Source organism: Passer domesticus, chromosome 3, assembly GCF_036417665.1.
Source record: "Passer domesticus isolate bPasDom1 chromosome 3, bPasDom1.hap1, whole genome shotgun sequence".
NCBI lineage: Eukaryota > Metazoa > Chordata > Aves > Passeriformes > Passeridae > Passer > Passer domesticus.
In genome coordinates, this window is record NC_087476.1 from 24,213,427 (window position 1) to 24,241,056 (window position 27,630).

A 27,630-nucleotide genomic window follows, 5' to 3' on the forward strand; every position below is an offset into this window, starting at 1 on the left:
TAACACAACTTTTGTTGCAAAAACCTTATGATGTTGCAAGTGTCGCGTATATTTGTTGGCATGAAAAAGAAGCAAAACAAAACTTTTGGATAACTTTGTATGTTAGACACATAGTTGAGCTTTGCATATTAATAGTCAAAATTTTAAATCTGGCAAGGGCATATTCTTTCGGCAGCCTTATCTGTTGTTCTAAGTAGTTTTAGAGACTTGCAACTTAAAATTTTTAAAACATGTAGCACTTAATATTTATTGTCTCATTGCATCATTGCAGAGCTCATTTAAGTACAACATTTTAAGCTCTATTTTCAAAAATGCTCACTATCCAAAGTTTTTTCCTGACAAATGCTTTTTCATCAGCAGAAATTTCACAAGCTAGCTTAGTGTACAAGCACTGTAAGTGATGGGACATGCAAACCTACTGAGACAAATCAAACAATCCTATAACAAAAACAAGTTACTGAACTTTGAAAACCCTGAGCGATTTGTTTTTCTATTATTGTTTGCTTTCACCTACTTTATTTTAGCTTAAGTACCAGTCATGCCAAAGGACACTTGGGGTTTCAAAACAATGCATTATACCAACCAGCCTCCCCCCTGCTTTAAAATGCCACCTTTTAAAAACTATCAAAGTGAGGAGTTAAAAACTTCTTACCCTCCTCAGAAAGATACTGTCCCAGAGCTGTCCGTGAAAATGCCTCTTCCTTGGAAAATGCGAGCACAGAAAGAGAGGAATTGTGGGAAAAAAGAGTGAGCAAGATCAGAGGCCACTTAAGTCCCAGCTCACTGGCTTTCAGTGAGGCACTTCGCTGTCACAGTGAGCAAGAGAGACCGGAGCCTGTGCTCGGGTGCTCTTTAAAATGACCCCTCCTCTCCATGCCTCGCTCCCTGCCTCTGCCCAGCCACAGGAGCTCAGCTTCCCTCGGCTGCCTGGCCACTGGAAATCAGGAGGACAAGCCTGGATCCTGCAAATGCACAGGTACAGGGGATGAAAGGGAGTGGAAGGTGAAGGTAACTACAGCGGGTAATAACTGCCTCAGGTAAGTGTAGGGTGAACCACTGGGTTCCCCAGCTTCCAGCTGGGAGCCTACGATTAGGGAAGGGCACAGGTTTAGACTGGACATAGGGAAGATGCTTTATGAGGGTGGTGAGGCACTGGAACAGGATGCACAGAGAAGCTGTGGATGCCCCATTCCTGGAAGTGTTCAACACCAGGTCTAGCAGAAGATGTCTCATGGCAGGGGGGCATGGTCTTTGAAGGTCCCATCAAAACCCATTCTATGATTATTATTATTCTATGACCTAAAATAACCCACAGAAAACACCATGGAAATTCTGTCGCTTTACACTTTCTTAGATTTTCCATGCTTAACTCCAGGTAGAGGAAAGGAGACCAGCTGATGGGGATTCAGTCATGTTCTGTTTTGTGGAGTTAGGTCACTGCTTCCATAAAGACCTGCCTCAGCTTTCAAAGATTATGGCTCGCATCCTGATACATTTTCAGAGATGTGAGCTTTGATCTTCTGTCTCTCATGTGTGTGTCCTGACTTGGGGGTTATACCATACACTGGAATAATTTATCTCTGCATCCTTGCCAGGCAACCTCAGGAATAATATAAAGCCAAACCTTCACATCCCAGGAGAATTTCATCCCATGGGAGAGATAAAAACAGTGCAAGTGTCTGCATGGGAGGGGAAAGAGTACTGGGGGAAGTGGAAGTCTGAGAACAGGAAGATTTTCTCTTGGCTGTGCTTTGTATAATGCTTACAGATTTATTTGGTTGCCTTCAGGCTCAGATGGGCTTTTACAACAACTGCTGCAAAGTAACACTTGTCATTTTGAATAAAAGGGCATCACTGTGTGAGTGGAGCTACATCACAAGGTAAGAATGAAAAAGCAGAATAGGAAATTAGTCAGTCAAATGTGTGAAATGAGACTGGAGGAGAGGGACATAAGGCTCAGCCTTCCCAACAACAACAAGATAATGAACTTTCCTTTTGAAAAATAGGGCCACAGCTACGAAAAACTAAGGACAAAGCCTCATTTTCATAGAATCTTGGAATACCCGGTTGGAAGGAATACCAAGGATCACCTGGTCCCGCCTTTCTTGGCAAAAGCACTGTCTTGACCACATGGCCCAGCACCCTCTTCAGGCAAATCTTAAAACTGTCCAATCTTGGGGAATCCACCACTTAGTTCCCTGGGGAGATTATATTCTCCTTGTGAAAAATTCTCCTCTTGTGTCAAATCATAATCTCCTCAGTAATTTGTAGCCATCCTCCTTCACCTTTTCCTTGTGATTTCCTGTAAAAAGAGAGTCTCCATCTACTATGTTGTTGTGGTTTGACACTGGCCAAATGCCAGGCACCCACAAGAGTCACTCGCTCACCCTGCCCTGCTACAGCTGGGCTGAGGAGACAAAAATAACAAAGGTTTCATGAGTGAGATAAGGACTGGGAGAAATATTTCAAGGGCAAACCAGGCTCAGCTTAAGTTGCAAAGTGAATTCATTACTAACAAAATTAGAGGAGGATAATGAGAAGTAAAGTAAGACCTTAAAACACTGTTTCCCCCCCCAGCCCCTCCTTCCTTCCCACTGACAGCGCAGGAAAACAGGGTGTGTCTTTGGTCAGATCATCACCTGAGGTTTTCTTCTGCTGCTCAGGGAGAGAAGTCCTTCCCCTGTGAGGTTGTGGTTCACATGGGAGACAGTTCTCCATGAATTTGTCTGCCATGGTTTTCTTCTCATGAGCAGCAGTCCTCCCAAAACTGCTGCAATGTGAGTTCCTCCCTGGGAGGGACCCCAAACCTGCTGTAACGTGGGTCTCTCTTCCATGGGGTGCAGTCCTGCAAGGACAGGCTGCTCCAGCCTGGAAGCAAGGGCCCTCTCTCTTCATTCGGGTCTCCCACTGGATCACAGCCTCCTCCAGGCATCCACCTGCTCTGGCATGGGCACCTCCCCCACGGGCTGCAGGTGGATCACTGCATCCCCCATGGATCCCCATGGGCTGCACGTGGATCTTCAAATGCACTAATCTGAATGTATTGGGTAACCACACCAGTAATGCCTTTAGGAAGGATGAAATTCCTTATGCAGACAGGAGGTAACTGTGAAAGCATACTGAATTTCAGTGGGAACCACAGTCTTTTCAAAAAAGGAGATGGAAAGTGGTTTTTTTAAGCTGCTGAATTAATGTAAAAACAATATTGTTAGGAACAAATGCACAGGGCTTAATTTCACAGAGGTGGCTCTGAGTTACTGTGTTCAGCAAGGCAGCCAGCCCCAGTGGGTCACACAGACCTCCCCCTGTACTGGATCATTTCCCACTTCCACTGACTAGTTTTGCCAGTCAAGCTTCACTGATCCATCCCTGGAAATTCTACCAGGCTCTTCTCCTGAGCTCCTCTTTCTGGTTTCAATTTTTCAGGTTTCAATCTTTCCTTGGAAACTCGCTAAGCACTGGAAGTAGGGCATAGGGAGGTCCTTAAAGGTCAGAAGAGAGTTTGCAAGCCTTCAGCAGAGCTCATGGTACAACAGATCCCTTGAGCATGTAGTGTCAGAGCAATTTTTGGAGCAATATTTGTGTGTATGTCAAGCCCACTTCTTCCTAAGAGGAGTCATGCATCAATGCCAAACAAACAAATCCTTGTAATAATCAGCATTGTCTGCAGTTTTGAAGGACTGAGTAAACTTGGAATTCTTTCCTCTTGACAGTTATGACAAGCAATACAAAAAATGCTTCAGTTAGGTCTGGGCTAAAAATATTTTTCTTGTTCTATTGAGATTTTAAATATTTTCTTCACTGTCCTGAAATAATTATCTTTCAGAATAAGTGGGCAGCAAGAACATCTTCCTTATCCCAAAAAATCCAGTAGTTTGATAATTAGGCTAACAACATAGGGGAATCCCAGCTTTAATCACACAATTTGTACAACAATCTGACCCTCAACTTCACTACTCAATAATGACTTTAATCATAATGCTGGTGTGGGCTGAACTTTTCTGATTTCTTCTGCATAAATGCCACTCTGTACAAATAATGTACTTGGGCCAGAAAACTGAAGAGTGACTAGTTGTGAATGGCCTATTTTAAGGAAGGGTTGATGAAGTCTCTACATTCTGTGAAGATGAGTTAATTATTTCTGTAAAATAAAAACATGAGTATGATAACTGGAGAGACAGTCTGCATCAGGGACCTGGATTTGTTTTTTCCATTTCCAAACAGAGTGCTCTACCTACTGTATTGCCGTATCAGCTATTTTGGGTTCTCTACTGATGAATTTGCTATAAAGTGTGCCAAGCTGTAATAAGATCTATTTTGCAAGAGCAGCAATCCTAACGTGCAAATAGCAGACTTTTGCCTACTTAAAATCCTGTTGTAGTTGAGACTGGATGCACTGTTTTTTAAAACTTCCCTCCAACACCAGTTTAAAGAGTGAAAGGTGTTCTGTGTACCTGTTTTCATTACATCTATAGCAACTTCACAGGAAATTCTGCAAACATACAATTTTAGGAGGGACTCATTCATCTTGGGAGTCTTACAAGCACAGGCTCAGCCCGGGCATGCTCCACGGCACAGATCTCCTTTCAGATGTGCAGTTCATGCAAGGCAAAGACTTATTCCCTGTCACAAACTTTTTAGGTAATCCATGGGAGAGCCCTGCTGAAAGTTACGGGACCCAGAAGTTCTCAGGCCAAAAAAAAAAAAAAAAAAAAAAAAAAAAAGAAAAAAAAAAAAAAAGGAAAAAAGGCAGGACGTAAAGAAAAGGATGTCCCCTTCACCCTTCAGCCCGAGTCAGGACTGCAGTGGGCTGCCTGCGGGCACCACTCACGGCTTCACGGCTCGGCCTCAGTACCCCAAAACAAGGCACCCTTCCACAGGGCAGCCTCGCTGCCACGCACAGTCACCAGGGATGCCATGGGCCTCGGGGTTACTGCAGGTAACAGGCCAGAGGTGCAGCAGCAAGTGCCACTGTCCGTGTCCCCGGGCCCGCCCGGGGCTGCTCCCGAGGCTGGCACGGGCCCGCCCTGGCAGGGCCACAGCGCCCAGCGCCGCGGCCTTCCCCGGGCAGGAGCTCCCTGACCATCTCCCCCAGCTCCGCTGTGCTTGCTCAGTACCGCCCTGTGCGTTCAGACGGAGCCCAGCGGGGCAGAGGAGAGCACACTGCCCGCGCTGTTACTGCTGGTGGCTGGGCAGCGAACGGCCGGGACGAACGGCCAATGGCGGAGCGGGCGCGGCTACAAGAACGCCGGGCGGCGACACAGGAGCCCCGGCAGCGCTGCCGAGGCCGAGGCGGAGAAAGGGTGGAGCGGCAGCGGTGCCAAGGCGGGGAAAGGGCGGAGCGGCGGCGCTGGCGGTGCCATGGCGGAGCAGGGGCGGAGCGCTGCGCGGAAGCTGCTGGGGCTGCAGGAGCGGCTGCGCCGTGCCCGCCAGCCCGCCGAGGTACCGGGCTCCGAGGCCCAGCGTGGCACCTGTTTGGCTCTTGTTTCTGTGTTCACGAGAGCTTTTCTGTGCGAAATAAGTGTTTGTGCTTGGTTTTAGCTGCACGCATCAAAGAGGAGCGGGGCCTGTCATGCCCTGCCTTGTTCTTCCCGGTCCAAGGACTAAGCTGTTCTGAATCAACCCCTGCAGGGTGGCCGGGCAGCTCAGCAGCTGCGAGGGGTGGCTGAGGGACGCCTGAAGCAGCAGGCAGAGATGAGTGGGGAGCGCGGTCAGAGCAGGTGCTGAGGCTGCACCGGGCTTTGGACGGGCGGAGGGGACACCCCCAGGCTGAGGGGCAGAGGGGACCAAGGAGCAGAGGGGACACCCCCAGGCTGAGGGGCAGAGAGGGGACCAAGGAGCAGAGGGGACACCCCCAGGCTGAGGGGCAGAGAGGGGACCAAGGAGCAGAGGGGACACCCCCAGGCTGAGGGGCGGAGGGGACCAAGGAGCAGAGGGGACACCCCCAGGCTGAGGGGCAGAGAGGGGACCAAGGAGCAGAGGGGACACCCCCAGGCTGAGGGGCAGAGAGGGGACCAAGGAGCAGAGGGGACACCCCCAGGCTGAGGGGCGGAGGGGACCGAGGCTCGCCCGCTCTCTGAGCCGCAGCCGGCCCTCCCAAGGAGATGGAAACAAAGTAGCGTATGCCAAATTTGCCTCAATGTTTTATGAAATAATAAATTATATTTGACTGAAGTAGGTGTATTCGAAACAGTGATGTGGTTTTTCCTTGAGTGTTTTTTTTTTTCTTTTTTTTTTTTTTTTTTTTTTTTGAGGGTCAGGTTTGCTTTGAAAATACAGGCACTTTTACCTTTATGGGCTTCAAAGACATTAAAACTTGGTACAAGGTTGTGGTTGGAGGCAGAGGGCAGGAGTAAAAATGGCATTGTATTTTGTAGTTGATGAGAATCTTAGCTATTAATCATGTCTACAGTGTGTTTTCCAAGTATGTGTGTATGCATATAGGAGAAATACTGGTTTTCATAGCCAATAATGTCTTATCTTCTTGAATGTAGATGATGTAGACAATATCTGTCTAAAATGCAAATATCTGTGCAGGTGCTCCTTCAGAAGTTTTAATTTGCAGTTCAATGAACCTAAGATCTCTTCCTATGCTACAGAAACCATCAGCTATTATGGTTTCTGAATATGTACTTGGGATTAGTGTTGATACGCTAGTTGAACAAGAGGTAGCAAAGGAAAATAATATAAACAATTCTAGAGGTAATAAGTTTTAAGTGATCCCAAACCAGTAAGTTTCAAAGCATTCTACTAATGTGAAAAATGAGAACAACTCTGGCTAATTTGTGTTCATTAAGGGAGGAGATACAGTGTTTTTATGTGGCATAGCTGCAAGTAGGTGCTGCATAAAATGGAGCTAATGGTGGTGCTGCAGCACTTCTGTCCCTGTAAAACTGTCTAGTGAAATAGAAGTATTTATGGGTGACATGGCATAAGGAGTGGCAGGGAAAGTGAGAAACTGGTAGCTGTAAATTGGCAGTCATGAAAAGTATTCCTAACAGAAGTTGAATCTAATAAGAGAAATTATGTCGTTAGTATCTTTAAAGGCGAAAAGGAGAGTTCTAGAAATTTGTGAAAAGAATTGCAAATCAATATTACAGATGTGTATGTAGGCAAGTGTTGTTGTTGTCAAATACTTCTGTTCCATACTGAGAATAATATTTGTCTTTGGTCTTTTTAATATTGGTAAAAAGTTTTTGATAACCTCGCAGAACATTCATTGTCCATTTCAAAAGCTTCTTAATGTGTGAGGTTTTATAACTACCCATGGATTTTTCAGAGAATTGACAGAAAGAACAGTTATTGAATGATAGTTATGGTTCTAGGGGAGGTATGGGGGAAAAATACTGTGCTAGCATTAAAGGTCAGTGAAATGGTCTTCATTGGCACTGATCATAAAGGAATGATGCACGATGTTAAGATGCACCTGATGTAGAATTGAAGGGTGGTGCCACCATCCATACCACTCAATGAGATGTTATGTAGATATATTCTGCCAAATCTATCTCAAATTGTACTTAGCTGAGACACTAACTGTTGTGAATGTAGGCAAGCTTCAAGGCATTTGACTTACTTCTGTGTGATGCTGATTAGAGCAGCAGTGCCACGGGCCTGAAATAATACGTGAAACTGATTTCAGTTGCACTTGCCAAAAATAAGTGCCAGACCTCATAAGGAAACAATGTTGGGTTGTGGGTTTTTGGTGGTTTTTTGGGGGGTAGGAGAGTGATTATGCATCTCTTTGTGACATGATTCTACTGAAACTTGTCTAATTTAGAAGACAGCAAACATTGTACGGAAATACTACACATACTGAAGTAATTTGTATCAAATGAAGTGTGTCCCTTCTAGAAACCAAATTTGCTCATGTGGTAGGCTACATTCATTTGAGCAACACATGTTTTACCATGGCTCAGTGGAAAGTCACAGCTAGGAGCTATGAATATAGGTCATTCAGCATAGGAGACTGTATTTTGGAAGGCATTGACTCAGAAAATGATTTGGAGCTCTGATGTATTACCAGTTGAGCATGAAATTGCAGTGGAGTGCAGTGGCTATGGAGTAAATGCTATCTTTGGGCAGCTTAGCAGGGTTATGTTATTATTGCTATATAGCATTAGAGGGACAATTACAGGAATATTATGTCATGTTCTGAGGACTGTTTTTAAAAAAAAAATACTGGCCTGGATTGAAAGATAATAAGATAGCCAGAGAATGGCTGTAGCTCTGGCTAGCATAACTTAATGAAACTAAAGAGCCAAGGTAAAATGTGTGATTAGTATTTACATTTATTTCTGTGTTGTGTAAGATGATTGTAAGAAAGCTCCTTTAGTGTAATTAACAGATCATTAGATTTAGTAGCTGAAAATAAAACTAGGCAATTTTGTTTGGTGGTGGTTTTTTTTTTTTTTTTTTTTTTTTTTTTTTTTTTTTTTTTTTTTTTTTTGAGGGGGGAACGACAGTATTTGGGCTTTTTTTGCTGAACACATAGGGATTATCTGCTTGGGACAGGGTTGGGTTTTTCTAAGGTGTTTTCCTGAAAGTCCTGGTGCTCTTTTGAATGAGTTGTCTAGCTCAGCGAGAAGTTATTGACATGATGGAATTTCACGGGCTTTGTTATAGAAGAGAATAAACTAAAGAATCATAGGGGTCTCTTTGAAAGGGAAATGCAGCTATTGAGTGAAGAAAGAGAGAAAACAGGAATTACTGCAGAGAAATATTGTCAGTCCCCTGAGGACAGATGGTCTGGGAACCTGTTAGTGGGTTCCATCCTTCCTGAGGTTCCAGGCTCAGAGGGGAAATTAAGAGGAGACTGTACAACACTTGTATAAAGGATGATGGAGCAACACTGGTGCAGTGGAAATTGCCCAAACTCAGTGCACCTGGCAGCTGTTGTTACCACTTCGCTTTCAGTTTTGGATCTGGAAAATTTTGTTTGCTTACATGCTTCTTTCCCATTACTTATTACCATTGATCTCCACTTTCCAAATTCCAGCCTGCTTTCCCTTCCTCTCTGCATCTTTGCTTGTCTCACACCACTATGTGGGTGCCAGCTCTCAGTTTGTCCATAAGGCTTTACCTGTTTATATTACACGAAGACGTAGGTCTTGGTTTTTCTTGGAATGCATTTAATGGGAAGAAACCCTGTCCTGTAAGGTTTTGATTGTTCTGTATAAATCAGTATTTAGGAATTATGTAAACTCAGTTCAGGAATTATATATGAAGATAAATTTTCTTCAAAATTTTTCTATGAAGTTTACAGTCTCTTTTAAAGTACATAGAGTTTTTCCACAAGGCTATAGCTGATAGTGGTATGTGAGGTAAAATAGTCTGAAAACCAGTGGAGGGTTAAATATATTTTGTGTGTATATGGAAGGTTTTTTGTGAAGAAATTGCTAGATTCAGTCCAGTGAGATAAGAGCCAGATAGGCCACCAATGCTGTGATGAAAGAAATGGTTAGAGAAAGATCCCTCAATGGTCAGTCAGTCTTTATTTTGTTTTTGAAGGCCTGCTCAGAACAGACTTCATAATTTTGCCTTATTTTATGCAATAATTATAATTATATACTATATATAGGTACCATGACAACAAAGTTGGTGGTTCTAGTAAACTTTGATTTTGGTGACAGACTTCACTGTATCTTGTGGTACCTTTCTCCAAAGTCCAATAGATACTGGAGCTTGGTATTTGTGCTTTGTCTTTGGTAGAGAAATCAGAGATCTCTAGCAAGTAGGATAAACACAAAGTTTCTCTGCTGCTACAGATGCTTGCCACAAGTTATATTTGCTTATTTTCTGATTGTGCCTGTAAGTTTGGTTCTAAATCCCAGGAACTTGGAGATGTGTGATTCCTACCAGCAGGCTGGATGCAGCCATTTACTGTGTCCAGTTACAGAACAGAGTCTTGTACAAATCCTGTATGTGCAGAGCTGCTGATTGCCCTGCAGCCTGAGCTGTTCCTTGCTTCTAAGTGGTTGGTACCACTTCTAAAAACCTTATCAGTGAGTCTGATCCATTTTTTCTATCTTTTTTTTAATGAAACAGTGTTATTTGTCTTAATTTTACAAATGTGATATACATTTCAAGTAACAAAAATGAGCAGTGGGGTCTGTAGTTTAGAAGGCTTGGAAAGTTTTGTTTTTCATTAAAATGTGTTGACTGTTTTTGAACATGCTTGTCATCTAGGTACTTTTGTAATTTAGCCTGTTGGTTTGAACTTGTACGAGTAGTAATTGCCTGCTTCCTGAATTTTTTCTTCTGAAATAAACTTGGCTTTATGAGTTAACTTAGTTCAAAATTCATCAAGAGAAACTATTCAAAACCCCTATTTCTGTATCTTGTTGAAACCATCCCTTAGTATTCTTCCACAAAGAGGTTTGTCTCTGGCAAAATAAATGGGATTTATTCCCAGTGGTTTGCATTGCTTGGTTATCTAGACATGTTAAATATCACAATCTAATGTGTCAGCAGTGGGTTACTTCCTTTTTCATTGCCAAATAAATTAAATCAATGAGGATATATATTCTTCTAATTAAATACAAGTGAACTAACTTGACACTGATCATCTCAAGCATTAGAAACTATGTTAATGTGAACAACTACAATTTTTCTTGGGGGTTTGCCTTATTTTAAGATAAGCAGAACTTCATATGGCTTTTGTGCTTGTTCTGAAATCTTGGTGAGGAAGCTTTTTAAAAATTAATTAATTATTTTTTTAAGGTGTCCCTGCCATTTTGTAGCTAGCTGAACTTTTTGGGAGAGATTAGATTTGTTACCTCTGGTCCTAGCTGTATGTTTTACCTTGTCTCACATTTTCCCAGGCTGTGAAGCATTTCTGCTGTGCTTGTCTAGACTCAGAAGCACTGTTTCAGGGTGGATGATTTACAGAAGAGCTGCATGCCAGGCATGTAGACAGAGCCCACTGAACACAATGAAGATCAGTGTCAAGTGTGGAATTCCACTGCTCTAATGCACTACAGGAGCAATGAGACTTAGAGCAATAGTGGAGCAATATATCCCTGGAGTGAACTTGTAAATTGTTTCTTTGAGCTTGTTACTCATTTTTAGTACCTCTTCTGCCTCCTGCAATGCCATTTCATAAACAGTATCTAATATAATAAATGACAGTTCATCGGTTATTTAAATTAATGTAGCTGCTTTTGTTGTCAGAAGATTTCTGGGTATATGTTTTGTGTTCCTGCTGTTACACTGAGTAGTGTCAATGATCTGAAACACTTGACTAGTATTTCAGGCTTTATGAAAGCCCTCTGAAATGCTGCTGTTTCAGTTGTACATTAATTCTGTCATCTCAATAATATAACTTCATGTGTGTGGTTGGGAGTGTTTTAGTGGCAATACTAAATTGGGGAATGCCATTCTTAAACAATGACAGAAAGATAAGACAAATTTGCTGTCTATAGTTAGCTGCAAGACTCTAGGGTGCTATATGCTACCCATTGCCAAATAAATTGGATTATATTGCTGTTGAAATTTATACTCTGCTTATAAATGTGACTTCTTTGTTATTAAAATATTTCTCATAGAAAGATGAGCATTTTGTGTGTGAAAAAATCTTTCCAGCTTTTATGGAAGTGTTGAGTTTGGTAACAGGTGTAAGCTTTGACAGTGCAAAGGAAAACAGTTGTTCTAGCTCGAGCTTGTTTTGTTAAAATTCAAATTGCAGTTATGTTTTCAAAACCTTATTTTGTGCAGTCTGAGCTTGCACGAGTTCTATTGTCCTTTCTTGGCCTGGATTGATGGAGTAGTGCTGCTGCCTGTGAGGCTTGCTGATTTTTGCTTGGTGGCTTTGCATAATGCAGCTTTTGTACTGGCTCTGTGGCAAATGGGGGCCACTGCCACAGGACGAGTAGGCATACATATGTAGCCTCTACTACTGCATTACTGATATTTACTGAGATCTCTGTAGCAGTAAATTCAAACTATCTACTGGATTTTCTGTTGTTACTGAAATTGAGGGGTTGGCAGGACTGTACTGGTTCACAGCACTGACTGCAAACACTGCCCTGATGTGCAGTAAAGGAGTGCTTACATTTTCCAGGAGTTACTGGACATTCCTTTTAACACTATTGTGTATTTTTGGATTAAATCTGTGAATGAGAATAGCAGAATAAGATTTCCAAGTATTTGTTTAAAACAATAAATCTGATGTTTTCTTCTAGATTATAAAAACACTTAAGACACTACAAGGCTTGGATTTATCGCTGGATATTTTAGTGGTAAGTGATCAGTAATAATACATTAAACTCTTCTCTAGTGAATTACTACATAGATGTCAAGAGTGTGCATTTGTAGAAGTGGTGTACATTTTGCATTTTATAATTTTAAATTTATATCCTATTTGGTGTAGATTAATTTCCCAAAAGCTGGTCATCCAGCTTGATGAATGCAGTATTATGTCAACAGTGATAGAACTGAGCATATAGAGGACATTTTGCTAATCAGGTGGGCTTCTTTTCAGTGTAAAACTGCCTTCAATCAATGCTTAAAGCAAATAAGGATGAATCATTCTTTAAGTCAATTCTCTAACTCTTCCACCTTTCATTAGCAGCTCAAAGTTAGTTTCTTGCATTTAAAGAGGAGGAATCCCCAGTAATGATGCCTGTGACTTTTATCCTCATCCAAGCTGCATCCTGTCAAATTCTATATTAGATATTCTCACATTGATCTGTGAAGCTTCTAGCTATTGTAAGCAACATGTCTGTGTTTCGAAAAGAAGAAAAATATGGGTTTTGTGACAGAATTCTTTGAAGAGTAAGAGGAAAAATATAGTTGCCAAGATATTTGAATGGCCTGTTCAGGTAAAGGCATTTGTCTGCCTAGACTTCAGCAGACTTCTACTGAAATGAAGCAATATTTATTCTGTTTTCCAAAAAAAAGACATAATCTCATATTGCAATTAATTGTTTAAAATGACAAAGGGTTTCTGCAGATGATTCATGTTCCCATAAATTTTCCGTGCTTTATAAGGAGCAGACTTTGATGGAAGCCTTCAAGTCAAATAGAGGAAAGTGATGTCTTACAGCGGAGGGCTCCACATATTTTTAATGCATTTGAAGAACATAAATAGCTTTATGAAGTAGTCCCACCAGATTTCTTCCATCTGTTTGCAATAACTGACTTACCAAATCAGGTTGCTCAAATTATATACAAGCTAAATATACTTGAAGTGAATTTAAGGAAACCCTTTCTGGAGGCTGAGCTGTTTGTGTGGGAGTAATGTGTAGCTAAGACTTCACAGGAGTATAATTGTCAGCAAGAGCATTCACAGGTTGCAGTGAACCTACTGAATTGCATATTTTGCATGCATCTTAAAAGTGAGGGTTTGTGAATCAGAGATGTTTACTGATAATACATTATTAAAATCACCTGTGATTCTACAAACACTCAAAGTCTGCAAGATATTTTTGCTTAAACAAAACACACTGGAATGAGACTTGAAGACACAATGATATTGTGAAAATGACTTGCTGCTCTGACCCTTCAACCCTGTACTACTGGCTGAGATGTATTATATTACATCATGCCCAACATATATGCTCTCTAACATGCTCAAATGTGCTTCATAAGCCTAAAGGAAATTTGAATTGATGCATTTTGTGGGCTTAAGCATTTGAGAGAAGTGAAATTCCTGAAATATTTAATGGAGAAAAATGACTTATCTTAGTTTTGTGAATTAAGCCTGCATTTTGTTCCCCATGTTTGGTTATAAATAACTACTTCCTTCAGTTCCATTTGCAGTATAAAGAGGGCATTTATTCTTTGGCTGCCATAACACTGCTCTGAATATGAGGCTAATACTGTTTGTAGCAGTTTTAGAGGAGGTTTTATTTAGGATGAAGGTTGTGATTTATTCTGCCCATCTTTCTTGCACTATCTTCAACAGGAAACTGGCATAGACAAAACAGTTAAAAGTTTTAGGGATCATGCCTCTGCTGGGAATGTAGCTAAAAGTCTGTTAAAGCAATGGAAAAAGCATATTTCTCCAGAAAGTAAAAGGTAGGTGTGAACTTTTTTCCTTAAAGTTAATTATGCTGTAGTGTAATTTTAAAATAGAGATTGCAAACTTAGGAAGGTGTTTGGAATGACACATGTACATTGAATTGGAATGTGAATTGAATACAAGAAATGAGAATGCAGTTGTAAAATATGAGGAAAACAATCAAACCATTATTGGTCAGCCAGCCAGTTGGCACTCTGACTTCAGCTGCTTTTTGTGACTGGCACAAGTTCTTGGGTCCCAGCTGGTGCAAATGGATCTAAACCATGATGGGCACTGCTCTGCACTTGAGGAAATTGAGAAACTTGCTCTTTCTTCCCAGAGGTGGTGGTTAAATGAGGCAGCTCTCTTGTGATGTGGTTGTATTGAGGTTTTTCTTGTAGTGTTCTTGTGGACTGAGAGGGCCTTCCTCTCTGGAGAAGGCACAGTGAAGAGATGGAGTTTCTTCTGAGACTGAAGCAGCCACCACTGCCATGGCCAGGCCTGCTCTGCTTTAGATGTTTCATGGAGTTCCAACAGTTTCAAACAGTTGAGCTGAAAGAGCCAAGGGAACAGTTTGACTAAATAGTGCATTTTAAATCTGAAATTGTTCAAACAACAGGAAAGTAAAATACTAGAACCTGTGATAAGCAAATCATAAAGGCTGACCTGTTAATCTGTATCACCTACAGAGCATATTGTAAATTTTTCTGACTCCTAGTTATTTCAAGCACCATGTCTTTGTTATAAAGCATGCAGGGAAGATTTGTGAAAAGTGATATCCAGCATGTTCTAAGCAGATAGCACTGCCAGATTTGTTTTCCTGCTCAGGGTTATGTCCTGACTCCCCACTTGTTTTGCTATCAATTCTTGTTTCAGTATTTAGCAGTGCTGGACCTGAGAGGTCTGTGATTCTGTACTGATAATGGAAGAGTAAGAACTCAGTGCAGAACTAAGTTCTGGGTTTTGTGAAACTATGACATATGGTGTGATTTTATGCTTTCAGTTTTACTAATATTGGAAAAGCAGATTGTTTAAGAATTTTGCATCAGCTACAGAATGGGATGTAATGTGTTTATTGTTGCAGTGATCACAGAGGAAGAAAAAATAATGGAAAAGAAAAACATGAGATGAAATCTTATGTTTCCAAGGAGATTAAGCCTTTAGAGAAGCCTGAAACATCTGTACTGGCCATTAGAAGTTCCAGCAGTGCTCCCATTGCTGCAAAGCTGAATAAGGAGCATATTTGTAGTGAAAAGACCCATCAAAGTACAAATTCAGAGTCTCCAAAAGAATGTGATAATAAAGTATGTAGCAGCAGTGGTTCTAAGCATGCTTCCCAGGGTACCAATTCTCAGGCTAAAGAAAGTGAGTTCAAAGAGAGCACCTCCACAGAGAGCAAGAAAATTTCAAAAAAGCAGCATTCCTCTGCAGCCAATGAAGGCTTATTGTCCCTGAAAGAAAAGCCTAGTAAGGATGCTTCCAAACAGAGAAATCCTAAATGTGTGAAGAAACCAAAACAAAATCTTGTCACGAAAGACCAAGCCAAATCATCTAGTGATGAGGAATTTGAACCCCCTACTATGTCTTTTGAATCTTATCTTACTTATGATGAGGTTACCAACAAAAGAAAGAGAAAAGCTTGTTCTACAGGTGCACGGCCAAAAAAGTGCAGGGAAGAGAAGGACAGCTCATTACTACAAAAGACTTCAAAACTTTCTCAGGCAAAAGAGGGAGTTGAAGATGTAAAAAAATGTGAGCTTGATGAACCAGAAACTCCGAGTAAAAAGGTAAATCACTACAGGGTTGAGATAACAGCAGATAAACAGCAGACACACAAGTGTTTTGGATTTTTAATTTCACTGAAATTTATCTGTATTTTTTTAAGGAACAGATTGCATGACTCTGATCTATCAGCTGCATTGCAATTGCCAATAATGACAATAATGGGGATAAAAGAGATACAGTTTTTAATAGAATTACTTACATTTTAAACATTGTTTCCAATATTGCTATAGTGTTTGGTCTTTACCAGCTAATTTGCATTTGACTTGCAGAATGCAAAGGCAGTTGCCTTTGGACAGATGTCCACCTTTTTTTTTCTTGACCATCCTGGTTTGTGGCTGCTGCAGCTCTTTGTGTATAGAACAATCCTTTTGTCAGATGCTGTGGTTCTTTAATAGCGAATGTTAATGTTTGCAGTGGAACTGAACATTCTCTAAATGCATTATTGCATATAAAACTAGATTATACATATTGTTAATCTGAGCTAGTCCCTTGTCCCTTGAAATACAAAAAGCTTAAGTAACTCCTCTGAGAAAATGTGTATGCAAAAATATGTATTAATTAGACCTTTTAAATGAAGACCTTTTGTGCACCAAAAATTAGTTATCTTCAGATTTATATCTTCACTGTGATGTGAAAGCTTCAGGATTTTTTTATTATGGAAGATCTGCGGTCTCAGTGTGGTATCTTCTGTCCCAGATGGGGAAATATTAATGCAAAGGCTTATGTATCATACTCTAACATAAACTGTTTGAGGAAAAACCTCAGATATTCAAGTAGTTGTGAAAGGTTACTGTAGATACTTAAATGAAGTACAGGGAATGCAAATTTTGGGCTGTAAGTGCCTGACTTGCAATTGGAGGACACCTGAGACCCAATTTAAATGTTGCACTTGATCCATTTATAGGGACTCATATTTAATAGGTTGCTGCATCTTTAAATCCCTTTTTAGGGAATTGGCTGTGAATGTTTTAGGCTGAATGGCTTAGTGACTGTGATCTGGGAGACTTGGTAGGACTAGATATAAAGCTGATTCTTGTCTTTTAGAATTATGCTTTTGTCATCTTCAGTTTTGCCTGATTCACTGCGTGCCTCAGTAGTGATTTATCTGAAAGCCCATTAGCTCTACATATCTACTCTGTGCTTTAATCTTTCTGTGTGCTAATTGCAGATGTCCCACTAAATTCTTTTTGTGGTATAGTTTCGGTAAGTAGAGTATGAAAGGATATGCTGCAAAGTAGTCCTGTGAATAAATTTTACTGTAGAAAAGCAAGAATTCTAGTTATCCTACTTAATTTAGGGATTTGCACACATGTTTGGAGATTTATCATAGCTTGTTTTAAGCCTGGTTAACCGCAAATTTATAATATTGAAGCAATCTTTCTTTAACTGTGCACAGACCAAAGTGGCATCCCTCCAAGAGCTTCTTAATACTCCACTACCTAAAACTCTGCCAGGCATCTCAGAATCATCTCCCCCATATGCTGCAGATTTTACAGGTAAGTAATATACAAGGCTGATAAATGTGAAATAGTGCAGGCGTCTATAGCTCTTTTCCAGTAAGCTCTGTTAGCTCATCAGTCCATGGCAAAGAAGGGCCTCACTTCCTCATCATAGTAGGAACTATGTTGAAGCTGAAGGGAGTTCTAAGGCCTTCCTTCTTATGGCTTGCTGAGGAAGGTTACCACAGACTTAGAGAAGGTGTAAACCAGGCTGTTCTACAGGCTCCATTTATCTTTACTCATGTCTGTACCTCAGAGCAGGCAAAGCCTTAGCAGAAATTATCTTAGGTAAAACAAATATATGAGGCACTAGGTCTAACTTTGGCACAGGAACCACTAGTATCATTATTGGTAGGTGACAAAGTACCAGTGGTTGCTCTAGCAGCTCTTCTCATGTGGTTTCCTACCACTGGGATCTTGAAACTTTGTTGCTATTGCGGCTTCTGGCTTTTCTAAGATAACTCAGAAGGGTTAGTAAAGTTCTGTGGATGGGAAACAGAGCAATTGAGATGTGAATACAGCTCACGTAGACTGGAGATAAGTAATGCAGGACTGGTTTGAGTTGGTGCAGCTCACTTGCAGTGTACATCTTGGAGTTAGATGATGGTGAATGGACTTCTGCAATTTACAATACATGCAAGGGTCCCATGCTGTAATGCAGTAACTTTGTATTAAGAGAATACTTTGTATATGTAAGTAAAAGTAATTTATGTTTATCTCAGAGCTGTATGTTTAAAGCCTTGTGAAACCTGCCTGATGTTTTGCTTGCAGCGTTCACAGTACCTGTTGTAGAAGCACCCCAGCAAGTCAATGAGATAGTTCAATTCACAGGACAGAGACTGAACTCCAAAATGCAGGTTTACTCTGGCTCCAAGGCAGTCTGCCTTTCGAAGATGCTTACACTGTATGAGCAGTGTGTCCGCATGCTTCACAACAATATTGAGTGTGAGTACTTTAGGGGATATGTAGCACTTGTGATTCTAAGGGTATGAGATTTGTTTCTCTACATGCCAGCCACTGGCCTCCTAAAATATACTGTCCCTCCCTACAAATGGTGACTTGGAGCAGGGTGAAAAGCTCTTGCAGAAATGGATTGATGACTGTGCTAAATTGTAGCTTTGTTTGAAAGCTTTCAATTTTTAAAGGTCCAAGTTTACTTAAAATAATGTCCTATAAATGATAAACTAAAAATTCTGCCCCTCCACCCCCATGTTTGTTGTGATCAAGACATTCTTCATTGCATAGGCAGAGGAGGAAATGATGCATGTCAGTAAAGATGGGGCAATGACTATTCAAAGATGCTTTATCCATCCTCAAGTATAACTGCTAGTCAGTATGAAACTGCTGATTTATAAATATTTTCAAAGCCTGACATCGGATGTTGTATTAGTGCTTGCTAAAATTAACTTGTGTTTTTATTTTTAAATACAAGTGAGTGGTGTTATCCATTGAGTAAAATAAGTGAGATACTGAAAGTACTGTCCTCTTTTGTAGTGCTACAAGAAGCAGGAGGTGTGCCCTTTGAAATTCTTGAGCCTGTGCTAACACGTTGCACACCAGAGCAGTTGTTTCAAGTAGAGAAATGTAATCTGGTAAATTCTGCCTTGTTAAATTTGGGAAAGCACAGAGTTCCATAACTCCTTGGCCTGCACTGGTTTTCTGTCTTGCATATTAATTTCTTTGAATTCAGCTGTCATTATTAAGTCTCCCTTTCTCAAGTTTAAAACATTCAGGAGAATTACTACTGATGACTAAGTGAAAGACAGTGTGTATAGAAGAGTATTTCCGTTTCTAAAAATAAGAAAAAAAAATTACTGTAGTATTTACCACTGAAATAGCTGCGAAAGTCAGAACCAACTGTTTTCAAGTTACAAACTATTAAGCCTGCAAAGCATATCAGTCAGGAAGTAGCTGGGGTGAGATTTCATGTATGTGTAGGTTTCTTATCTACACTGTCAGGACTTGAGCTCCATGATGCACTTGGGCATTGATGTTCTGAGTGTGCAATTCTTTGTAGGGCAAGTTAACCTTTCCTCTGTGTGCTTCAAGTTGAGAGCTGGAGTGGCCTGAGCCTGTGCTGCAGACACAAGTGTAGCCAGTAAGCGCGGCTCACTGACTCCAGCTCTGCTGCTTGAAGCTGTGTGATTTCCAGGCTGCAGTCAGTGGCCTTGCATGGTATTGCCACGGTGCAGGTATCTGTGTCAGCACGTGTGCGGGGATTTGTTCTGCACCTTCTTCCACCAAAGGTTTGGGTTGTGTCTGTAGGCTTGGAGAACAGGTACTCTTGAAAATGTTATTTTAAATCTGATTTAAGATGTCTGTGTTTAAATTAGATGTTTATAAAAGAGACTGACCACTTGTGGAAGAAACATTGCCAAAGAGACTTTAAAAATGAGAACCTTCTGGAGTACAAGTCTTGGCGTGAAATGTACTGGAGACTGTTTAATCAGAGAGAAGAAAAACTGAAAATCCTTACAAAAAATATTCTTTCAGCTCAGTCTGAGAAACCAAAAGGTAAAATCTCTGGTTAGGTCTTCTGCTTAAAAATTCAATCTCTTCTGCTGTTCTTGACAATATGCTTGATTTAGTGATTTCTTTGCAGTGAGTACTAATGCTGTACTTCCAGGAGAAATTATCAAAAACAAACACTGTTGCTCTTAAATTAAATTTGTCTAAAAAATAAACAGATGCATTAATACAATATGTTGGTGTATTCTGCAAGTATTATGCATTAGATAAATCTTACCTTACTGGTTGGACTAAGGATTCTAAGCAGCAATGCAAAGAGTTCTGGACATAAAGGACATGAAAAGTCACGTATCCTTTGCTCTTTCCTTCTATATTAGGCAGGCAAGTAAAAATGGCTTATGTGACTGGTGCAGCAAAACCACCCAGGAACATTTGCCGACAGCAAGAAATCCATGGGGCAGCAGGACCTGTCATCCAGCTTCATCCCACAGCAAAGTGCAAGTAAGTGCTATGTACTATGCTTTTGAGTTTGTGCCTTTGTTAGTTCAAAATCATGCTTGTAAAATATTTTTAAAGTTCTAAATAACTCTATTTACTTTTCTTAAGTGGCTAGTAGCTAGAAACAAACTTGCCTTTTAAGTCTTGTGTACTCCTCTGCCATGTATGCATTGTCATTGCACACTTCTCAAAAGCGCCAGTGAATTCACCCTCCCAGCCAGAGTGTAACAGGATGCTGTTTCTTTTCTCCAGATTGCACTAATGCCACTTGGCATCCTAGGGCAATTCCATTGTTGATGTTTTGGGTCTATTAACCTGCCTAGCAGCTTCACATGTTCTCCTGCTTTGATAAAATCCCAGTCAGCTGCCTGGTGTGATACAGCTGACCAGAATGAACCTCAGGAACTTTTAATACGTTTTTTCCCCCAGTGAATTTTAGAAGCTTAGTCAAACAGACTTTCTGCTCAAGGTGGTTGTAAGTATGGGTTAGGAAGGGCAGCCTGGATGTAAGAATTTTCTTAAACTCAGCTTTTATACCAGATAAATTTTCATAACTGTGCCTTCAGCTGGTGAGATTTGGAAGGTTCTTTCCATACTGTTGCTATTTCCATTGGAAAGATAGTCCTTCACCAAGGCAATAGCTTAAGGCACTTTTTCTTTCAGCTGCTCTGTGGGAGGTTGATTCTGGTATTGTGACAGACCTGCCTTTCCAGTTTGGGTGTTTCAAGTACAGTAGCATACAAGTACATATGTCCTTTGTGCTCCAGTAATTTCTGGACCAGTAGCTGAGAGATGTAGACCAAGCCTTGCATGATTTTTTTTCTCAGACATGAAAGAAACTGTAAGAGAGTCATTGGTTTGCCTTCTGGAGAACCAAAGAGTTTGTTTAGGCACATTGAGTTGAACTTCACTACTTTGACCTATTGGTTTTTTAAGCTGCAGAATTTGTATGGCTGAAATTCTCACTTGAGAAGCTGGTCTTGCAGGAGCTAAAAAGTCCTGCTAAGGATTTGTGTGCAGACATGCAGATCCTTAGCAGGCTGCTATTCTCACTCAGTGTGCAGTGGTACTGCGTGCTGGCAGAATCTTCAGTGAGTGGCTCTGAGGAGTACAGGGCTGGTCACATTTGGTGACATTGTGCTGACACTTTAATGCTCTGTTGGATTAACAGTCTTTAGCAGGAGGCATCAGCTCCATATATGTATCTGCCATAGTCCTTGTCTTGCTGATTGAAGATTCCAACATGATGTTTAGTTAGTTATTGTGCCTTTTGCTAGTCAGTTACGGAGGTTTTGTTTTTAAACATTTGCCCTTATTTTCTGTCAATTAGTTAATTAGCAGTTCAGCTGTGTTCAGAGAGGAAAATAAACACAAGGTGCAAACTAGAGCACAGGGCATTATGAAATCACAGTGGTATTGCTGGCCATTTTGATTTGTCACAAACTCTGATTATTTGATTTTAAAGACTAATAAGAGACATGAAATCTTATACATGTAATATTTGTTCAACAATTAAAATGGAAAACATGGCCATCTGCAATCCCTTCTAACCTGAATTATCCTATGACTTTGAAATGTATAAAGTTACTTAAATATATCCAATCAGGCTGTTGGTTTTGATTTTTTTTTTCAAAATGAGCCAGAGCAAATAGTAGCTTGATATTAAATGCTAACTTTTTTTTCTTACTTGTTTATTTTAAAAGAACAGGGATTCCAGAAATGAGAGACAGAAATAACACATTATCAAATCAGATATGTGCTGGCAACAGTAGAAGTTCTAGCTCAGGTGTCATGATTCAAGATGGAAAGAAGCCTACCAAAAGTAAGTGGCATTTCCTAAGATCATCAATTTAATTGTTTTAACCTTCTTCCTAGTATATGCTTAATATTATACTCATACCATTTAAAATTGCTCATAGCTGTAATCCTAACCAGTCTCTTTCTTTTGTTGTTTTTGAAGAAATAGCACCAATTATGAAGAAAACATTGAAAGCACTGAGGAGTAGAATTGGACAATGATAAAATGAGGCTGTGCATTTGAAGCTTGTTTGATGTATGTATGTATATTATGCTACAGTGAATGTCCATGTAAGCACTGTTCAATTTGCTTTAGTTAAAATAGTTCTGAAAAATTGCATGGGTGAATAATTAGCAATAAATACTGAAATCTCTGAGTCCTTTCATACTGCTGCTTTCTTACTTGAATTGAAATAAGGTCAGTACACACTAATCACAAATCAATTTATATGAACTTTTATAGTTGTATTTATGAGTTTAAGCTGGTGAAGGGTCTGGGGCACAAGTTTTGTAAGAATGGCTGAGGGAATGGGGGTGGTTTAGTGTGGAGAAAAGGAGGCTGTGGGGGAGACCTTATTGCTCTCTACGGGTGCCTGAAAGGAGGTTGTACACGGGTGAGGGTTGATCTCTCCTCCCAAGTTTGACACTGCTTGATGATACAATACAAATCAATCATGGAGGCAAATTCAAAGCCAACTTCAAACATATGTCCTTTTAAACTGAATCAGTATGCTAATGTAGATGCTTGTGCAGTCTCCTGCATTCCATCCCTATATACAGTTACTCCAGCATAGAGGAATTATTGCTGGATATGTGTTCCTGGCATCTGACATACGTAACACATGGTATTGGAGTATATTGGCTTGAGGCAGATGACTTTCCTTCTGGTGAATGGGTGAAAGATGTTTGGTAGCTTTGTTGCATGTTCCCCAGGCTGGCTGCCACATCTCATCAGATGAGACCTCTGATCCTTCTTGGAAAAATGATTATTTTCTTAGAAAGACTGAATATTACAAGTGCACAATGGAGTTCTCTTCCCTAAAAACACATTGCAGCTCCTAGTCCTCCTGCAGTATCTCTGGAGCCTTTTATCCCAACAGCGTCATGCTTTTCCAGGTGATGAACAACTTCCATATTAATTTCTGGAAACTTAAATAAGTAATGGGAGAAAAATATGGGCACAAAAGGAATGCCCTGCTGTTGTGGAAAGGACCACAAATGCGTAATGTGCGTAATTTCTTCTTAAGCTTTTTTCTTCTTTCAAGCATAGAAACCACTTTCCACTTCCTGACAGTGTTTGTTTCATAGTGTTCAGGAATGTTTTCCATCCTGCTAGTGGCTAGGCCCAAGAAGAAAGCTTGGCCTGACTGCTATACCACTTAAAAAAGGAGGATGCGTGATGTTGCCATCTAAACAGTCCCTGTGGTAGGAGAAGGAAAACAGTTTTGAGGTGAAGTGTTCGATCTTCTGAGACCCTGCTCAGAAGGCATGTGAATTCCAGGAGCCGAGCTCTTCTTGGGGACCTTGTAGGCATTTAAATGTTAGCTTAAGCCTGGGCCAAGGCCAGAATGGGATCTAGGGTTTGGCATGATCCTTCTGGAAGAATTTGTAGGCATCAATGTAGTGCCTCATGAATGCTGTTGTCAATGTTGCTGTTCAGGGATCAGTATCTGAGCTGCTGCTAAAGCTAGGCACAGCTGGGATCTCTGTGATCAGGGAGGCTGTTACAGCTCTGAGCATGATGCCATTGGCTGTGTGGTACCTGGGGGTGTCTGAGGATTTCTGGTAGTCACTGGATATAACCTCAGCAGAGGGAAAAGAAATCCCCTCACACAGTGCAGATCTCATACTTGCCATCTGAAAGATTGGCAAAATGTCTGTGCCAAGGTTTAGTGTGGTGAAAAATGTTGATGCACTGATGGATAAGAAGACCATCTTCTATATACTGTTGGTGGGGAAGAAACCAAGCAAAACACCACTTGACAAAACCCCAGATCACCCTGTGAGAGTTGCTTCATTCTTTTATTTATTTCCCTTCCTTGCCCTTTCTGTAAAGAGAGGAGAGGTTTTTGACTGGGTGATTGAAGGCCTTGGTTAGACAGTGTACTGTCTCCCTTTTTAGCCATCCCCACCATTGAACAGAGAGGAAATTTATCAAGATTCTTTTCCTGTCGTAACTAGTTATTGCCAGTGGAGGAACAAATCTCTCCTGGGTCACCACAGTGGTAAAAATGATCTTGGGTTTGTTTATTTAGAGGGCAAATGTATTGTGATTTTTTTTTCTTTCTCACTAATTTCCATGTAAGCAATTCTTCCCTCCAGCCCCCAAAACATTTCTTTTCCGATCTGCTGAATCAATTGGGAGGGAAAAAGAATGGTGTTGAGTTCTTCTTATCAATCACATTTGATCCACTGTAGGGGCTGGGTTCAGCATTTCTTGGTGTGATCATTTGCCTTGGTTTTTCAGCGGTCTCTGTTTTGGGTACCATTGTTCAGCAGTGAAACCTTTCAGGAAAGTGATGGAATCACTCTGCAGTTGTGCTGCTTGACATGAGAATGGGAACAGGTTGTTCTTCTTCCTGCTTAATGGAAGTGATGAGCAATGTATCTGCCTCCTCTCTTACAAGTTCTGGTAAACATTTTTTAATGTGCTTTATTCAGTTTTCTTTTTTGCACACGTGAGTTGCATCCTTACACAGCTATCCCATCTTTCACAGAACTGAATTATGTTTTATTCTGTGGTACAGAATTCTTTGTACAAAATTATTTTGATTACATGTCTTGGGTTGTTTTTAAATCTTCAACCCTAAATGTTAGCAAAAAAGGGGCTCTGTGACTACACACACTATAGAGACAGAATTGCAGGCTTTTCAAAAGATAAATATAATTTGTAGACAGTTTGGTTCTAAAACAACAAAAAAGCAGATGAAAAACAAGCATTCCCAGATGTGTAAAGGAATGTACTAATCCCAGAAGACTTGAGGAGATAGTTGGATTTGGTATGTCCATCTGTGGAAACATTCTGATGGCCTGGAGATGAAACATCCTGGAATCTGAGGTCTGACAGTCCTGTACCTACCCCACCCAACATCCTCACCAGTGTACCCTAGACAAAAATTATACTAGAAATGGAGTTTGGAAGTACTAGGTTTTCTAGAAGAAAATGCATGATGAACTGTCACAGTTTTTCAGAAATGAAGCATCAAAACCTCAGAAAATTGCCAATTATTTAAAGGCATAGAAATTTAGTTTCAGAATCCAAGTGTTTATCCTAATTTCTGATGATAAAACTAATTCAGGTCAGAATAGTGCAGGAGGTTGCAGTTTTGTTAATTTTTCTCCCCTCAAATTACAGAACTTTAAAATTTCTTCTTTAAATGTGCATCTACAAAGCCATGAATGTAATCTTTGTAGCTTAAGCCCTAAATGGTGCCCTTGCTGTGGGAAGTGCTGGTGGAAGCTTTCAGCAGCATATGTTATGTGAACTCTGTTTACAGAGAAGTTCCCTTTTTTTATCCCTGGTGACAGACCTAAAAATGGCACTTGCTGAAGGACAGGGCTGAACACCTCTGGAAAATCTTCTCTAGCTGTCCTCCTACAGAACTGTAAATAGGTATCCCAGCAGTAAACAAAGCTTTTTATGACATCTCCAGGCCCCATCCCTTTGTGTTTATGGAATTGCTGAGGCTGCAGAAAGAGATGCTGCTTCAGGAGTAGGATCCTTAGCTGCTCAGGCAGAGATAAAGAGGAGCAAACTATTGCTGGCCTCTGGAAGAAAGAAGGAGTCTAACCTGCAACATAAGGAAAAACCTTCTGAGACCAGACTGGGAAGCAATATTCCCTCTTTTCAAGTTGCTGACCTCTCTGAGGGGTCAACATTGAAGTACTCTTCCTTATGCTATCTGGCTCTGTGAATTACATGAGTTTCTTTCACCAGACAAGGCACTTTTGCTACTTACAGCTCTTCACAATGCTCAGGGTTCTCAGCTTTTCTCTCCCACGGATGTGCTATAGCCGGATCTCTGCAAAATGCATTTTCCCACAGTTACCTGTGTTGATGTGCTTTTTAATACTTTTCAGACCTTTCAGTCTGAAAGTTAGGTAATTAGTCTGTCTCAAATTTTAGATAACCACTAAAGTGGTGTATTAAATTGTAACTTGTCAGAGCACTAGTATCATGTTTGAGCTGTGCTGACAGCTGAGTTCTGGGCTTAGGTATTTACAAAAGCATGGAGAGAATGAAATGTTTTAAAGGAGTCCAAAAGGCTTATGCACAAAGCAGCTTCTCCAGGTTTCCAGAAAGCCTGAGACTTGAGTTTGCTTCTGCAGTTGAGGGATGGAAGATCACAGGCCGTGACCAGAGGTAGCAATAGATAAGGAGAAAAGTATTCTATGTGGCTCTGAAAGGGCAAAATTGTTATACTGGGCACCTCATTACAACAAGGAGGTCTGTGTGCACAAGGTTTTGTTGTGACCTGGATGTTGATCACCAGCTGATTAATTAGCTGGCATCATTTCAAATTCCTTTTTTTGGTAAGGTGCAAGATCCATCACTTTTCCTTGTTAAACTTCATATGGATGGTGATTGCCCAGCTGTCTAATTTGTCTGTTGCTTCTCTGCCCTCAAGAGAGTCAACAGCTGCCCTCAATTTATTGTCTTCTGCAAACTTCCTCAGTGTCCCTTCCTATCCTGCATCCAAGTACTTTATGAAGATGTGGAAGGGCACAGGGCCTATGATGGAGCCCTGTGCAACCCCAGTAGTTACAGGTCATCAGTCTGGTGTCACCCCAGTCAGTGTCACCCTTTGTGCCTGACCCATGAGCCAGTTGCTCACCTATCACATGATATATTTATTCAGCTGTTTGCTGGACATTTTGTCCAGAAGGATCCTGTGAGAGACAGTATCAAAAGTTTTGCTGAAATCCAAGATTTCATCAGCTGGCTTCCCTTGATCAACTAGGTGGGCTACTTTGTTGCAAAAGGAAATTAGGTTTGACGAGTCGGTTTTTTTCCCCTTATGAAGCTGTGCTGGCTGTGAGTGATGACTGTGTCATCCTTCAGGTGTTTTTCAGTAACTTTCAGAACAATATTCTGCATAATTTTGCCAGTTATAGAAGAGACGCTGACAGGCCTGGTTTTCCTGTAGTTACCAAGGTCATCCTCCTTGCACTTCTTGAAAATTGGGCCAACATTTGCCAGCTTCCAGCCAGCTGGGGCCTCTCCAAATTCCCAAGACCATTCAAAAGTCATTGAGAGAGATCTTGTGATGACATTAGCCAGCTCTTTAAATATTTTTGGATGAGTTCTGTCAGGCCCTATAGATTTATAGGGATCCAGCTGGAACAGCAGATGCCATGGACGTTCAGGGTTGACTGGATCATAAAAGGTTTTAGTGGTCCTAAGAAGGAGTTAAAATTTAACATTCTCAGTAAGGTGTGGGTCCCTAGGAAGGGAAATGTCTGTGGTCTGTATTGAATGCCTTTCCCAGAAGTTTCCTGATCTGGAAAGCTATAGTAAGCTGTACCTGTGTTTGCTCTGCTGTTGGTACTGAGAGCTTGAGTCTTTTTGGCTTGCCTAGCAAG

The 27,630-nt window shown here is 40.8% G+C and overlaps 1 protein-coding gene and 1 long non-coding RNA gene across 11 annotated transcripts in view; one reads left to right on the forward strand and one right to left on the reverse strand.

Annotated features, from left to right (window-relative positions):
* Positions 1-835: 835 nt before the first annotated feature.
* Positions 836-27,630, forward strand: part of LOC135296174 (elongin-A-like) — a 44,767-nt gene continuing 17,972 nt past the window's right edge. Inside the window, exons 1-12 of one of the 10 annotated variants that reach the window (XM_064412197.1) lie at positions 893-976; positions 1,789-1,880; positions 12,180-12,236; positions 13,904-14,016; positions 15,084-15,786; positions 17,181-17,280; positions 18,055-18,228; positions 18,778-18,875; positions 19,617-19,797; positions 20,130-20,253; positions 21,954-22,072; positions 22,211-22,307. In XM_064412197.1, coding sequence (XP_064268267.1) covers positions 15,127-15,786; positions 17,181-17,280; positions 18,055-18,228; positions 18,778-18,875; positions 19,617-19,797; positions 20,130-20,253; positions 21,954-22,072; positions 22,211-22,269 — 1,515 coding nt within the window. In that variant the 5' untranslated portion in view covers positions 893-976; positions 1,789-1,880; positions 12,180-12,236; positions 13,904-14,016; positions 15,084-15,126 and the 3' untranslated portion in view covers positions 22,270-22,307. Of the gene's footprint in view, positions 977-1,788; positions 1,881-4,589; positions 4,642-5,346; positions 5,443-5,474; positions 5,721-9,064; positions 10,002-12,179; positions 12,237-13,903; positions 14,017-15,083; positions 15,787-17,180; positions 17,281-18,054; positions 18,229-18,777; positions 18,876-19,616; positions 19,798-20,129; positions 20,254-21,953; positions 22,073-22,210; positions 22,308-27,630 lie in introns of those variants that run through there. The other 9 variants (XM_064412196.1, XM_064412198.1, XM_064412195.1 and 6 more) reach the window with 9 other exon arrangements.
* Positions 24,274-25,660, reverse strand: LOC135297966 (uncharacterized). The gene is made up of 2 exons (XR_010359911.1): positions 25,578-25,660; positions 24,274-24,626 (listed from the first exon to the last, which is right to left on the reverse strand). It is a non-coding gene; the product is annotated as an uncharacterized LOC135297966 (long non-coding RNA).